This window comes from Sylvia atricapilla, chromosome 4 (assembly GCF_009819655.1).
Source record: "Sylvia atricapilla isolate bSylAtr1 chromosome 4, bSylAtr1.pri, whole genome shotgun sequence".
Taxonomy (NCBI): domain Eukaryota; kingdom Metazoa; phylum Chordata; class Aves; order Passeriformes; family Sylviidae; genus Sylvia; species Sylvia atricapilla.
The window spans coordinates 17,136,475-17,151,223 of NC_089143.1; the positions used below are offsets into that span (position 1 = coordinate 17,136,475).

General features: G+C 36.2%; 1 protein-coding gene across 11 annotated transcripts in view; it reads left to right on the forward strand.

Moving 5' to 3' along the window:
* The window catches only part of LCORL (ligand dependent nuclear receptor corepressor like), a 78,950-nt gene that overhangs the window by 11,889 nt on the left and 52,312 nt on the right, over positions 1–14,749 (forward strand). For all 11 annotated transcript variants that reach the window (XR_010743428.1, XR_010743426.1, XR_010743427.1 and 8 more), the window contains exon 2: positions 13,018–13,083. Coding sequence is in view for 7 of the 11 variants with exons in the window: in XM_066317177.1 (XP_066173274.1) it covers positions 13,018–13,083 (66 nt within the window). In the remaining 4 variants the exon portion in view is untranslated. The remainder of the gene's footprint in view (positions 1–13,017; positions 13,084–14,749) is intronic.

Consider the following 14,749-nt stretch of genomic DNA (forward strand, 5'->3'; position numbering starts at 1 on the left):
CCACTAGGTTCTTAAAAAATGTGTCTGGTTTTCCTTTGTGTTGTTCTCCCTGTTCCCCAGCTCAGGTTGGAAAGTTGTTAGTAATGTAAATTTTATAGAGTCTAATCAGAAATTCAATACAAAATGTTACAAAAATCTCCCAGTAAATTCTCATATCTACAACATGGTTGAATTTGGGTGCTATATGAATTCTGTTCTACTGCTGATGAAGTCCCACACTTAGAAGCTTGCCATTTTCTGCTTTATGTTGTGCTGTTTAATGATTGGAAGTTTATCAAAAGTTTTCACTGACGTATGCTAATTGCTTAAATATAAAAAAAAAAAAACAAAAAAGCAAAAAAAAAAAAAAAAAAAACCTCAATCACACCTGCTTAATCTTTTGATTTGTGTCAAATACTAAAAGCAAATCCCAGAGTCTTTTTCCTGTTCTCTTCTTATGTGTGACACGTTTTATCTGATGAAGATGCCCAGTGTAAAGCTAAAATTTGTGGTTTAAGTCTTTCTTTCTGTATTTCTACTTTTCTGATCTCCAGGGGGAAATGAAAGGATTCAGCCTTCTTAATCAAAAGTTAAACAGTTGAAAACTTTTGTCTATTCATTTCAGTGTATTCTGCAAGTTCAGCAGATGTTGACTTAAATGATGCAGATTCCAGGTTGGTTGTATCCATGACCTGTAAGCTGGGATACTCTGCCTATGTGCCTGGAGCAATGTCATCTTTTCTTCACTGAGCATGTTTAAGAACTGGTTTGAAATCACAGTTTAGCTGAGTTCTTGCAAGCAACAGGAGGTTGAGGTACTTGCAATTTTAGCCTTGCGCACCAGAAAATAGTTTTTAGATAAAGTAGGCATAGTTAAAAATTTTTATTTGAAGTGAATTTTTAAAATAGATATGTTGGTTTCTTATTAACATGTTGCTGGCTCTAAGTTTTGTCTAATTTGCAAAGCCAGATTCTGCCTGATTTTTTTAATAGCATTAAAAAATAATGGCTGTTAGAGGGGCTGAGGGAGGGGGGGTGTTGCTGGTTTATTTTTTTAAACTAGGTATACATAAAAATCAGCTGTAAATTAAAGGTAAAAAATACATGGCATAGGTATTATAAAATGCAGAAAAGTGAACTGAAGACAAATGTAAGAAATCAACTCTATTAAAAAGGTATGTTCCACTAATTTAATGATAACATTGCAGTGCTTTTGGGATTACTAAAGTGTTTTTTGATGATCTGGTTTCAGATTTGTGTTAATGATAGGTTTGAAAATAAATATTTTGAAGAATTCGACAGAGATTCATAGAACTGATAGTTCACTCACTGTGTTATAGTTTGGTAGCTTGATACAGGAAGCAGTCCTTTCTGGAGCTTCAGAAGGTAAGAAAAGTGTCAATTGATTTCAGTGCAGTCTGATTGCCGGATTTCAGTCAATTTCAAACTTTCTAAATAGTAGAAACCAATAAATAGTTTCTCGAAAACAAATAGTTTCTGAATAGGAGGAAGATGAATCTGCTGGGAGAGAGGAATGACTTTTCTCCAGTTCATAATTTCAAAGCTATTTGTGGAAAATAGACAGGTTGTTTGAGTGACACAGAAATTATAATTGAAAAGAAACCTAAAAATTCCCTTGAAACTGATTGTCTTTACACTTGTAAAACTTAGTGTCAGGCATCAATTTCATGGAATGCTCTGAAGGGTTGGAACTTCATTAGCTTGCAGTAGGCACATGGTGTAATACAGACTCCTAAGCTTTAGTTTCTCACAAACCCATCAGGCTAGGAATGTTTTGATTTTTTTTTTTCTTTTCCCCCTCAATGAACTGGTGTTTTCTGATAACTGGTTTTTTTTTTTTCTGACTGTTTTTCTTAGTGGAAAGCCAAATGTTGTTTGATTCCGATAATCCAAGACCTGTTTATTTGGTAGTATTTGTTAGTTGACTCCTAGAATCTCTCCGAGATGCTGGTTGGATGTATGATACTGCATAGTAGTAAAACAATGTTGTGACCTACTCATTGTTACAGACTCTCTGTGGATTTGACTTCTCTGTGGTTTAGTGAACATCTGACTAGGCCTCCATGTAGAAGAAAATAATTTGTCTAACAATTCTAAACTTTTTAGATAAAATAGCCAAACTTTTTAGTTCTCTTGGAAATCTTAAAATGATAGTTAAGAGTCACATGCTTTATGGTTTTCTGAAAGTGACAGTTGTTTCAATGTCTTATTCTTGGGCATTATTCTCCTTGTGTTGTAAAACACTTAAATTTATACCAAGTGAGGAAGTTGTGAGCATTTTTCCAAGCTGAATGTAATAATTTTTTACAGTGTCTTCCTCCCTCTGAACTTCCTTCTCTAAGGATACCAGCTATGAACTGATCAAATTATTGCCAGAGCTGTTCTGAGTAACATTTGGTATCTAGCTGTAGATGTAGAATCTTGGAAAAAGAAAGGCGGGATAAGCTTTAATCTAAGAACACCGATATTCACACCAATTGCATATTTCAGTGTCCCAGTGCAGCACTGGGATTAGATTAGATTAGATTAGCACTGGGATTAGATTACTGTTCAGAGACTTTTTAGAGTGAACAGAATTGAAGTTTTAGTAACTGTCACTTGGAAGCATTTTTCTGTCTCCCTGTCCGCAGAGCAGCACAGTCACTTCTGAAGTGTCTTCCTTATGCCTTTTAAATTATAAATAACATAAGTCTCTCAGAATATCTGGCTGCTACATTAGAAATTAAATCTACTTTTAATTTTGGCAATGTGTGAAGGTACAGTAAAAGGTATCTATCATGTTGGGCTCTCCTGTTTACAGGTCTGGAAGGACATATTGGCGTAGGAGATTACTGCAGAGAATGGAGCAGCTTCCCTTTTTTTTTGAACCTCATTTTTCTTGCTGTGATTTATAAATACCTGAACTCAGAGTTGATGCTAATTGCAGTCTTTATTTAACCTAGAAAAAACTTCCCCCTCCCACCCCTGTTGGCTGCCACCTTTTTCTTTAAAATTGTGAACAATTGGGGGGGGGGGGGAGGCACGACATTTCCTCTTTTTGTTCTGCCTCTGAGGTATGGCCAATGGCAGTCTCCCTCTTTGTATTCAGCTTACTGCTTGTAACTGCTTCATGTTACAGCTAGCATTTTTGATGTACATAGTATTTTTCTGAAAATGTATTTCATCACTGTCTTCATCCCCACAGTAAAGCACAGTGCAGAGAGTTGAAACCAAGAATTTTTATCCTAAGTGAAAAGTAAGCAGTTTGAACTGACAAGGTTCTGTAGGTTCATTTCAAGTTTTGATCACCCTGTCTTCCTGGCAGCAGCAGTGTCCTCAGCTGCATTAGTTTTTGGAATCATGATTTGTAGAGAAGGAAAAGCATCATTTTAGCTATGGTTTGGAATTTGTATTGGAGTCTAAATAGAGGATTTCCTCCCTTTCATTTTGGAATCTCTGGTATGTTGGTTCCTGTTTGCTCAGGGAGCTGAATCAATATGGTAAAGAAAATGAATGTTTTAAGTTAAATGTTTAGAACTTTCTATTACAAGAGAACTTTTTTAGTGTTGTAAGCAAGAAATGGATTCAAGCTAGACAACATACTCAACAGAAGCCCCCTCCCTGCTCCATTCCTATGCAAGATCTGTCCTAAATTAAGTCTCAAGCATTTTTCTGCAAGAAAAATGGATTGCCTTTTACCTGATAATCTGGCCAACACTCTATCAAATAATGTATTTTAAGAATGGATATTCTGTAGTGATGTTACAAACAGAAAAAATAAAATGTTTGAATAAAGATAAAATATTTTTTGTTTCTGTTTTCACGTTTTGTCTTGAGAATTCTGTCTAGCAAGTTATTTCCTTGGTTTTTTTTTCTTGCCATTTGTATAAATGACAAAAAAAGTGATTGAGTGTTTTATTACTGGTGTTTGTGTTTGTATTTGTGAGGGAGGGTTGCATTTTTTATTTTTTTTAATCTCAATGCTTCAGTTGTTTCATGCTATAGTCAATCCTTTCCAGATTGTTGTAGTAGTAGATTTAAAAACAAAATATAAGTAGACCCAAATTAAAACAGGCCACCATCAACAACAAAAACCCTGTGACTTTGAGATTTATGTCAATGTATAAGCAAGACTAAAATTATTAATCCTTCTAGGGTTAGGAGAGGCAGTGGGCAGACAGCTGCTGACCTATGGAAGGAAGGGAGAGGCAAAAGAAACGGACACAGATGTTAATGCTTAATTGAAGTTTCCCTGTAAAACACACTGCCCCACTCCCATAAAATATTAAAATAACTCTCTTCTCTACCGGGTATCCTCCTTTAATAAGTTGCAAGGGAATTTCTGCTTATATCCTAATAGTGGGATAAAGGTAGCTAGGTATAATAAAAGAGATTGAATAATTACATCCAATGTTGTTTAAAAATTTTGAATTAGCGCTACAGAAAGCTCATAAAATATTTTCAAAATAATTGAGTGGTCTGATATATCAAAGGAACTTGGTGATGGCTGAGTAAAAAACACATACTCTTAAGGGCTTTGCGTTTCTGATATAATTTTATTTTCCTGTCAGTTAGAGACAAAAAAGATGCAAAAGTTTGGAGCAGATAACCATTTTTCAAGTAAACCAATTTCTTTCTGTAGTGGCAGCAGAAATGATGGGCAACAGATGGTTGATTTTCCAGATGATGCAACTAGAAAATATAGGTGTGTACTTCAGAAGGCTGTAAGTTAACATGATTAGAAGCTAAAAGGTGACTGAACATGAGCTCCAAGTCCCTTTCCTAAGAAAGGGATAACTTGTGAGAAAGACAAAAGACTTTTTTTAAGGAAACCAAAACAAAATACTGCTTCCTACTCTTGCACCTGTATTAATGATAAATAATATTTATCAGTAAATATCAAAGCACTATTTAGAGAGAATTTGAAGAAAAGTGAAATGTTTTTCTTTCAGGGAAACAGCCACTGGTGTTTTGTCTGCCTGGGGTACATTTAAAAAAAATTAAAGGCGGTTCTAATACTTGACAAAACCAATGAAACTGTATTCTGTCTGCGGTATGATTGTTTTAATCCAAGATAGCTGTCTTTGTAAGGCCAACCACAAAACTTCCTCTAGATATACTCCTATCCTGGGCCAAGCTAAATAATGCAGTTACATGAGAATGTGCACAATGGGGAGAATTTAAGTTTTCTATTTAGATATAGTACTATTTTGAATTACATGCTGTTTTCAAAAGGAATCACTTTTCAGGTGTGTGAAACAGGGCAAAGTTACAAGGATAGTGGGGAGAAATCGAATTTATTTTTCTTATGGTTATGTCAGTGAGTTTTAGATCAGAACTTCATGTTTGTGTGTCATACATGAAGTTACTGCTACTTAAAGTGTGCATGGAGAGAAGGGGGCAGGTAATGGAGGAGATTGGCTTGTGGGTTGGGGCATAAACCAGTGTGCCAAATCTGTCTTTCAGTCCTTGTCCAGAATTTCTTTCCAATGTGATTTTAGATTCTGAGACTCCTCATACAAATTATGTAATAGTCCTCATAGATCAAAAAATACCAACTCAAAATACAGGTTTTATGACTTCAGAGTGGGAATGGAATTCATATGTCAACTAGATAAGTGTTTAGAGGCAAATGCAGAAATAGAAATTGAACTCTTCAGTTGTTACCAAGTCTATTTAACAACAGGTAAAGTAATAGTAGCTGTTACCACACCAAAAAGTAAAAGAAGGCAGTTTAATTTTAATGATGTGTCTGGCAGTACAGTGTTCAATCTCATTAAATGTAATCTTATTCTTTGGATTTTCCTAATTACATTTAAAAGACCATTTATTAAAATTTGCAAGCCTTTAAGAATTGAAATCAGCAGTTCTGCACCTACTTTCACATTAGTTTTGATTTTAAAAGCAACATTAATGGGCTAAGCTCCACACTGCTTAAAATGTGCAATTTTCTTCAACTTTTAATTGTTTTCTCTGCCAAGAATATTAAATTCAAAAAATAAGGAGGATACATGAATATTCCTGGCTGAAGACTCAATAAGGTCTTAAATAGGAGTAGGGGTGAGGCCTGATTTTATGTTAGAAGCTAAATAACAAGTGTTTTGGACTTCAGTAAAACAACTTGAACTCCCATAATAATTCGGACGTGATTCTTGGTGTAGTAAGCTACAAAGTGAAGGGTGATGGAAATAAACTTTTAGGCACACAGAAGTTATGAAGATTTCAACATACACTGCTGCCAGCGTTTTTTGATGTGTTAACAAAATTGCGTTTTACAGAGCCTCAAGGTTCTTTTTTTCCCTACAATGCCTCCGGAGGCCGTAGTGCTTAAAGCTTAAAGTCTCACTTCATTCTAGTAAAAATCCACGTGCATACCCTGTCATTCAAAGCAGTGTGCAGCAGTCTTACCCTGTGCCTAGCTGATGATATGCTGGAAAAGAAGGGAGGAAGCAAAACTTAATTTGCATGCAGTCAGAATCTTCCAAATTCCTTAACACATAGGGCAATATAAAGAGGACAATAGGATCTCATCTAAAGGGTAACCTTTCACAGTAGATGAGAAGTGGAGCAGTACCTATGAATCAGATGAGCAATCTTGATAAGCATCTCTTTCATTTAAATTTTTTCTATCCCTCTGAGGATCATTCATCTACTGTTTCTGGTATTCTTCCAGAGGTACGAATAAAACAGTTTTTATGGCTTAGAAAAATATCAAACCAGAAGTGAATTTATTTAGAAGTATTTTCACTTTTATCTTTGAGCAGATGAACTGATAAAAGGTTTATACTTTGCTGAACTGGAAAAAAGCTGCAGCAGGTCAGAAGAGAGGAGAGCAAGTATAAGCAAAAGGTTTTCTTAGGTGGCTTACTGTGAGGTCATTGATGTTGTTACTATAGTTTGTACAAGTTTTGTGAGGCCTCTCTTGAGATTTAGCGTTGTGTTCTAGCACTGAGTAAAAGAACAAATAAAAAGTGCTTTATTAAAATTTTTTAACTAAAAAGGGTTATATTTTAGTAAAATGTCCTAAATATAGGCTAAAAAAATAAAAAGCAAAACCAAACCTTGTAGCTAAAGCCCTAGAATTGGGTTACTTCTGAAACAGAAATGTGGAAAGAGACAAAAGACTAGTAAAGAAATGAAATGTCAAAGAAGAAAGGAGATATATCTGCTTTTATGAAATGAACTATCATTTGAAAAGAACATACAAATTCAGGAGTTAATATAGCCATATTACAAGATTAGGGGAATCAAGAAATTAATGTGATGTAGAGTGCATTAAACCTATCAAAAACTTTTTAATACAACCTGGGCATCTATTGCTGTTCTCTTTCCCAACTACAGAGTAAGTACTCCTATCTTCAGACCCACCAAGTGGTTCATTTGAAAGTGGTAGTCAAATGTCAGCTTCCACTTATTACATGATATTTATTCTTTCTTAGATTATGTGTTAGAAGAACAACCTGAGTCATTCAAATTTTTGAAAACATACTTGCAGTCTTCATTCACTTAGAGGATCTGGGCAGTGAAGGAGGAGATGGTGTCGAATTTAACTGTGAAGCTAGAGTAACTGTTTCCTCTCAGAAACACTGTGGAGATAGAGCTTTTGGAAAAACAATAGCCAATGTACAGCTAAACCTGTCTGACCTTAATTTGTATTGTATGACTGTTCAATTACTATGTCTGTCCAAAATTAACATAGACCAGCTTTGCATTAAAATTTCTGTAAATCTTCACCTCGTGATTTTCTCTGGGCTTAGTGCAGCATAGACTGTCCATGGCTTCCACGGTGACAGGGACTGTGTGGCTACTTCTGAGTTTCTGAATGGAGAAGGCTTTTATAATTCACATCCAGGCAGGTGCTGCTGAGGAGTAGGGCGGAGTAAGGCTCTATCTGGCCATGAGGAAGAGTCCCTGTCTATTACTTGAATACCTCTAAGTGTGTAAAAGCTGCACAGTGATAGATACTTCCGTGGGATATATCCATTTCATTATTACTCTGCTTTATTCATGACAAAGAATTTTACAGCCTGCACTGTTCATTGTGTGGCACTCTCTAATGTACAGATAGGCTTTAAGATGTTTCAAACACTAAGTAGTTTACAGTGATAAAATATTATGGAAAACTTTATGATTTAAGCTTTTTGAGGAGCTGAAAGGTAACTTCTCTTTAAGATTTTAAGTAAAAAGTTGTGAAGACAGTCTAACGACTTCCTTTGGGCTTAATAATCCTGTTTTAAATCTGAGTAAACTTGTAGAGATACTTAACATAATGGAATTCACAAAATATTGTGAATTGCTCAATATTGGTAATTGCTCTTCACCTTGCAACCACTCTAACTTTATGAAATAGTTAGTAGGATAACTCAAAAACCTTGCCATAGACTCTTGGCCCCTATGAGACTTCTTGGGTTTAGAGGAGACATCCTACATCATCCTACAGTACAGCATCCTACTTCTACTTCTGCTGCGCTCCCCCTGTCTTGGGGGAGGGATGTAAATCAGTGACTACTAAGCCCACAGAAAATTACTCAGCTATTCAAGTTCCTCACTTCCCTTGGGATCCTGTATTCCATCCCATGGCTGCTGTGGCCAAGACCATTGTTAATTGTCACATCACTGATTATCTCTTATTTAATGATAAGAAGCAGCTAGATAGTGCCCTCCACTCTTGAGCTTGTTCACTACCTCAGGTTTGTCATCTGGGCACCACAGCATCTCCTGGGTTTCTTGAGCACTGGCATGTTGCATTTCTAGCATGTCTTCGTGATTGTGCAGCCTTTTTGGTGGTGGTGGTGATGTTCTAATGGTGGTGGGTTTTGAGGGGTATTTTTGTTTTTTAAGACTTCATCTTGATTGGCAGTCTGTACAGTCTGTAACAGATGTTCACTATGATGTTCACCAGGTTGAATCCTGACTTGTAGATTTTTTAACTGTCCTGTAGCCCATCCTGGAGCCACTAAGGCTCCATTTGTTTGAGTTAAAATCTAAGCACAGTGTTGACTTTCTCGCTTCCCTTTCATAAGAGCCAGTATCCATCCACTGCGGTTGTGCAGTTGTGTGAACTGCCTCACCAGTAAGATCATTACGTGCTCTGGTTTATAATCCCTGGTGCTTGCTTCCTGTGCTGAATGTGTTCATATACAGCTACTTAAGGTGTGTCGCTGCTTATGCCACTTGTTCAGAGGGACTGTAAGGACTTCCTTGTGTGCCTTTTCCCTTTCTGCCATTCTGTTCCTTTCTAGGCTTCAGGCTCCACTTTCCTGACAGACCTAGTTTTAAGAACTCATTATGAGGCAAGCCCATTGGCAATGATGTTTTGCATTATCAAATAGATCCTTTCTCAAGCGCTTTGTTTCTCAAAGGATCCTAATATCATAAGAGCTGAAGTCCTGCCTGCAGCCATGTAGTCAGATGTTGATAGCACAGGATGTTTGTTTGCCCTAGGAAAGTCTTCACCCTGGATCAACACCTGGGCTCTGTTATTTATTACATTGACACCTGTGTTCCCGTAGTTAGCTCTGGTCTGCTGAAGATCATTTGTGGCCCAGTAGATGGGTAACATATTTTAAACAGCCAGATGAGCCATAAGAGTTTCTCTGTAACATTGTGGGTTTGGACCAGAGGCAACAGCTGAACTTCAAAGACAGCCACTCTAGCTACTGGGCAGAAGCCCCATGGCAGTCTGCAGTTACTGTCACCTATTGCTTCCTTTTGGTGGCCTTTGCTGTGACCCATGGCTTATATGCCAAACCTGATAGAACTTGCTCCTGGGCTGTTTGCCTTTTTGGTCGCCAAATAGCTACTGATGGAAAACGAGAGCCCCCTTCCTGTTGCTGGAGGTCACAGCTTCAGCCTCCCTCCTCTGGGAGTTCCTGTCCCATTCCAGCCCCGAGTGAGCAAAGTGGTATTGCTGGTGAGAGAAAGGCTGGTGGGAGAGTTAATACAGGGAAAAAAAACCCAACCGTTCATAGCTTTATTCAGAAATACAAACTGTGGAAACTTATAACTGGGTTAAGAGACTAGCTCTATCACAAATTTCAACTGTTGGAGGATCCTGTCTTGGATTTTAAGAGGTGTCAGATAATAAAACAAGCTGATCCTTTCTGTGTGAAGACAAAATTAATTTATTAGAGAAAAAAGGAGTTTGAAAAATCAGGGTATTTAAAGTTACTAGAGCCAAGTGTTGCTTTTCAGTTTGGAGCTGAACTGTCAGATCTTGAGTAACAGTTTTGAAAGGCAGTTTGGAGTCAGAGGTGATCAACCACCGTGAGACAGCAAATTCTGTAAAACTGTTTTGAAGCAATTTTCTTTCCATTAATGAATCACAAAAAATATAAGCAATTTGTATTTCTGACTGGTTTCTGTAGGCTCTTCAGGTTCTCGAGAGTTCCACAGCTGCTACTGCTGTTTGCTTAAGCATACTGACTCAAGAAGAAAACAAAGATTTATTGAACTGCTTGTGTCCAGGTTACGTTTTAGGAAACAGTGCCAGCATTCATTCATCGTACTAGAAACTAAGATATATCTTCATATTTAGGTTAAAATAAAAATTGTATCAATTCTGCTGAATGGCAGTAGCAGTTTATGGAGCAAATGGAAGTATCACAGGTGCTTTCTGGGAAAATTTTAGCCTAAGGTCTGAAAAAAGATTCTCTTGATATTTTTATGTTGTATAAGTAAGTGTTCTTCTAAAAGAAGGCATCCAGTACCCAAAGGTGAGGGAGCAAATGACTGGGCAGGCTAAGTCTGTTGTGGTTCCTTGTGGATGTTCTGTAATACTTCAGGAAGAGGAGCAGCCCTTTGGATGGATAGGATGGAATTAAGTTTGGTGAGTTAGTGAAGAAGCAGGCTGGTATATCCTTTCCTCAGGGAAAAAAAGGGGGAAAATCCCCACCACCAACAAAAAAAACCCTAACAATTCCCGCAGTGTGCTAATTGCCGTCTTTAATACAAGCTGTATGGAAGTCTCTCTGAGGTTGCATTCTTCCTTGACAAACTGCTGTTTACAGAGCTAGGGTTTCTGCACTGTGGTGTTGCATAGGCAGGAGCAGGTAGTAGAGCAGACAGAAAAGGACAAAAGTAAGGCAGAAATAAGTACCACCCTCCACAGGGTGGGAAGGGTGGTGTGTGTCTAAAGACCAGGGAGGTTTTGGGTGCTGACTTGGATGGTAAACAAGCTTCCTGTTGTTTGATTGACGAAGTCCTGAAAATCAGGAGTTGCTGTTTACTCTTTTGAAAGAAGGAGAGTTGTCTCCAAGAGCTGCTTCATTCATTTTTTTACCCAGGGACAATAACTTGGCAGAGCATAACTAGCTTCTGACCTAAAATGGCTTGGAGTCTCTAACATTAATGGCAGTACACATGATGTGTTTTCTATTTCCACTCCGTTGTGTTTGGAGGATTGCTATCTAAACGTCAGGCTTCATCTCTCTTGCCTTTTTTTGTCTGTAACCCTTTGAAGCCAGAAGAACAGGGAATTTGTGCAATGTTAATATGATGTGAATTCATATATGATGTATATACATTGAATCTAAGAATGGCTGGATGGAGCTTTAAGGTAAATTAGTGTGTGCCTGGGATTTAGATTTTTTGCTTTCTAGTTCCTGCAGGCTGTTTGAAAGATGTGTGTATATATATATTAGTTAGAGGACCATGGTTTTGTCATTTAATTTGTGTTGTCTCATGGGCCTATATTTATTATGAAGAAAAGTTGAAAATTAAATCCATGTAGTTCAAGATATAAAGGTATAAATCCATTTATAGCTCACATAGCAGATTTGTAGAGATTATAATTGATTCATAGTATAGTCCATATATTAAAATTACTTTGCAATGCAAGTTTTAACAAAACCTGACTTGTCAAACTGAATGGCTCCTATGTCTTAAGATAGGATCCCTTGTCTGCTTCAAATATGGTACATATTTATTCTTCCTTATACTATGTGTACATACAATCTAAACCAAAAAGTAAATACAATTTCTGGTGAGAGAACAGGATGTTGTATTGTCTTTAAAGACATCCTGTGATGAGCAAATTTTGTGATTCTGAATGTTCTTTGTTGATGGCAGTTGTTTCCTGGATATTTTGGTATTTTTGTGTGGTCTGATGATAAAATAGTCTTGCAAAGTTCTGGTCTAGCAAAATAGCTACGGACAGGCCTTTAGTATAAAGAATGAGAACCTTCAAATGCTGCTTTGAATTATCCTCTTATTTTCAAATAAGCTTATTATTTGGATGTATAAAGGGGGGCACTTGGAAACTGTTTCTATATTGAACAAAACTGTTATATTGATACTGTAAGTTGTCACCATATTTCATCCATTGTCATGCTTTTTTTGTGGGTTTGAGGTTTTTAATTTTTTTTTATTAATCATTTGATTTGCTCTGTGTCTCATCACCCTTATTGATGTACTTAATTTTTACTAGATACTAAACATACTAGCTGGTAGATCTGTAAAATAATTGGATTTCTCTAATCCTCAATTTTAAAACATTTTTGTACAGATAGAGAGGACTAGAGCACTGTCATGATATCAGAACCAAAAGAAGCTTTCTTTCTTTCTATTTGTCATAATATTAGCCTGCCGAGATTATGTCAGAGGTCATGAGACGTTCCTAATCTTAAAGTTTTTGGTTGTTTTTTGGGGTTTTTTTGTGGTTGTTTTTTTTTTTTTCCATTTTTTTCTTCTCTCTGTACATGACTTTGATTCTCAGGCTAAGAGGGAAACTCCTTCGCTTGCTTAGAGGCTAATCCTCCCACCTTTAGGATTCTGTGGTAGTTATTTTAAGTCTAATGAGGTTGTTGGGGCATGGCTTAATAGGGTGATTGTGGGCAGATGGCAGTTGCCTTGTCTTATTTTTATCTTCTAATGCTGTTGAGTAGTACTATAGTGGAAGGAGTAAATATTTGTTTGATAAATGTGACAATTTTTGGAATTGCTCCTAGAATTTGAGGATACTTGTTACCAGTTCTCTGGAATTTGATTTCCTTCAAGAAACTTTTGATTTACTGTTTTAAATGTTTCTTTTGTCTCCAGGTTTTGAAAGTATTTTAGAAGGGCTTTATGGACCAAGGCTACGAAGAGACCTCAGTTTATTTGAAGGTAAATGAGCCAGCTTTTAGTGCAATGACCTTAACTTACTGTTTTTTCTTTTAGCTAAAGATAGTTTCAAGTATATATCTTGAATTTGAAAAGGGAGGTCTTCCAATACTTTTCTTTCCAATGTGCATTTATTCATTTTCTTGTCAATACTGTGCATAAGCAAAACATGAGGTAGAATGATACCTAGATTTTGTTCCCATACATGGGAATTTGGATTAGCTAAGCTTTTCTGTGAAGCTCTCATAAGAAAGACTTACTGTTTTGGAAATAATTTGTTTTTGAACACTTTTTAGAAAGGGCAGACAAGCTGCTCAGCTTCCTATTGACATTGGTAAAAGGAAGGTACTGGATGCTAGATAAGTATTGTGGTGGTCAAGAAAGTTTGCGCTTTTTATATATTCATACTTTTTTACATCTTTACTATATACACACACCAAGCTTTTAATTTTTATAATACTTTATATGTATATATATAAAGTTATAATATGTTTAGGTGTGTATGTATATCTATATATACACACCTTTTCCATTACCCATATAAGACCTAACATTAATCCAGTTGGGTTTGGTTTTGCTGGAATACCTGTGTCAATAACACATAAGTCCTTAGTTAAGTATGGAATGCTTTATCTGTCTTTCACAACATGGGGACTATACGGCAAAAAATGGCTTTGGAGCATTGAAAGAATTGTTTTGCCAAGTGCATTTTATGATTTTAAAAATATTCTTTCTATTATCAAACCTTAAAAATGTTCCATCTCTTTTCTTTACGATTCATTGTCTGATAGTGTAGTTTGTAAAGCATATTACTTATTTAATGCCAGTACATGAGGCAGAGTGGCATTTACTGTACATCTTTGTTTTAGAATACTTTTGGAACAATTGCTTTAACTTGGTTGTGGTTGGGTCCCCTTCATAATATGCAAGTTCCTTGGCCTGTATCATATGCATAACACAGTGTTTTCATGGGGAAGGGGAGGAACTTGGAATACTACTTTGCTGATGCTTTCAGAATATTTTTTTCTGTCTAAAACTAGCCTGCCACTAAAAATAAAAACATTTAAGAAATATGTACAGTTGGATTTAAGCTTGTTTTTGTGACTAGTATTCTCATCAGCTGTGATAAGCAAGGAAACATTTGAAAAGGAAACAGGATATTTTTATAAGTGTGCTGTATCTCTTTATTTTTTTTTTCCTGGTTGTAATTCCAGTATATTGTATGTATTGGACTCTACACTGATTAGTAGTTAAAGCTTTTTTTCTTTTTTTTTTTTTTTTTTTGTATCAAAGGGTTTACATTTTCTTTCTTATTGTTTTGTTTTGGGTTTTTGGGGGTTTTTTTTGTTTGTTTGTTTGTTGTTTTTGGGTTTGGTTTTTTGTTTGTTTGTTGTTGTTTTTTTGTTTTGTTTTGTTTTGTTTTGTTTTGTTGGATAAGAAGGCAGAAAAGTGCGGAATTAAGAATTAATGACATAGTGGCCAAAGTCTAAGCTACTAAGCTACAGTTAAAGGGGCATAATACACTGTACAGTATATTGCTCCTTTAGAGTTCATGTGTGCAGGTATTTGGGCTGCCTTAGGAGTAAAGTTTTAACCTTAAGTTTTAACTTAATTGCCTCACACTGTTGAAGATTTCTTACCTATTTAAAATCTGATATTTCCATTGCTT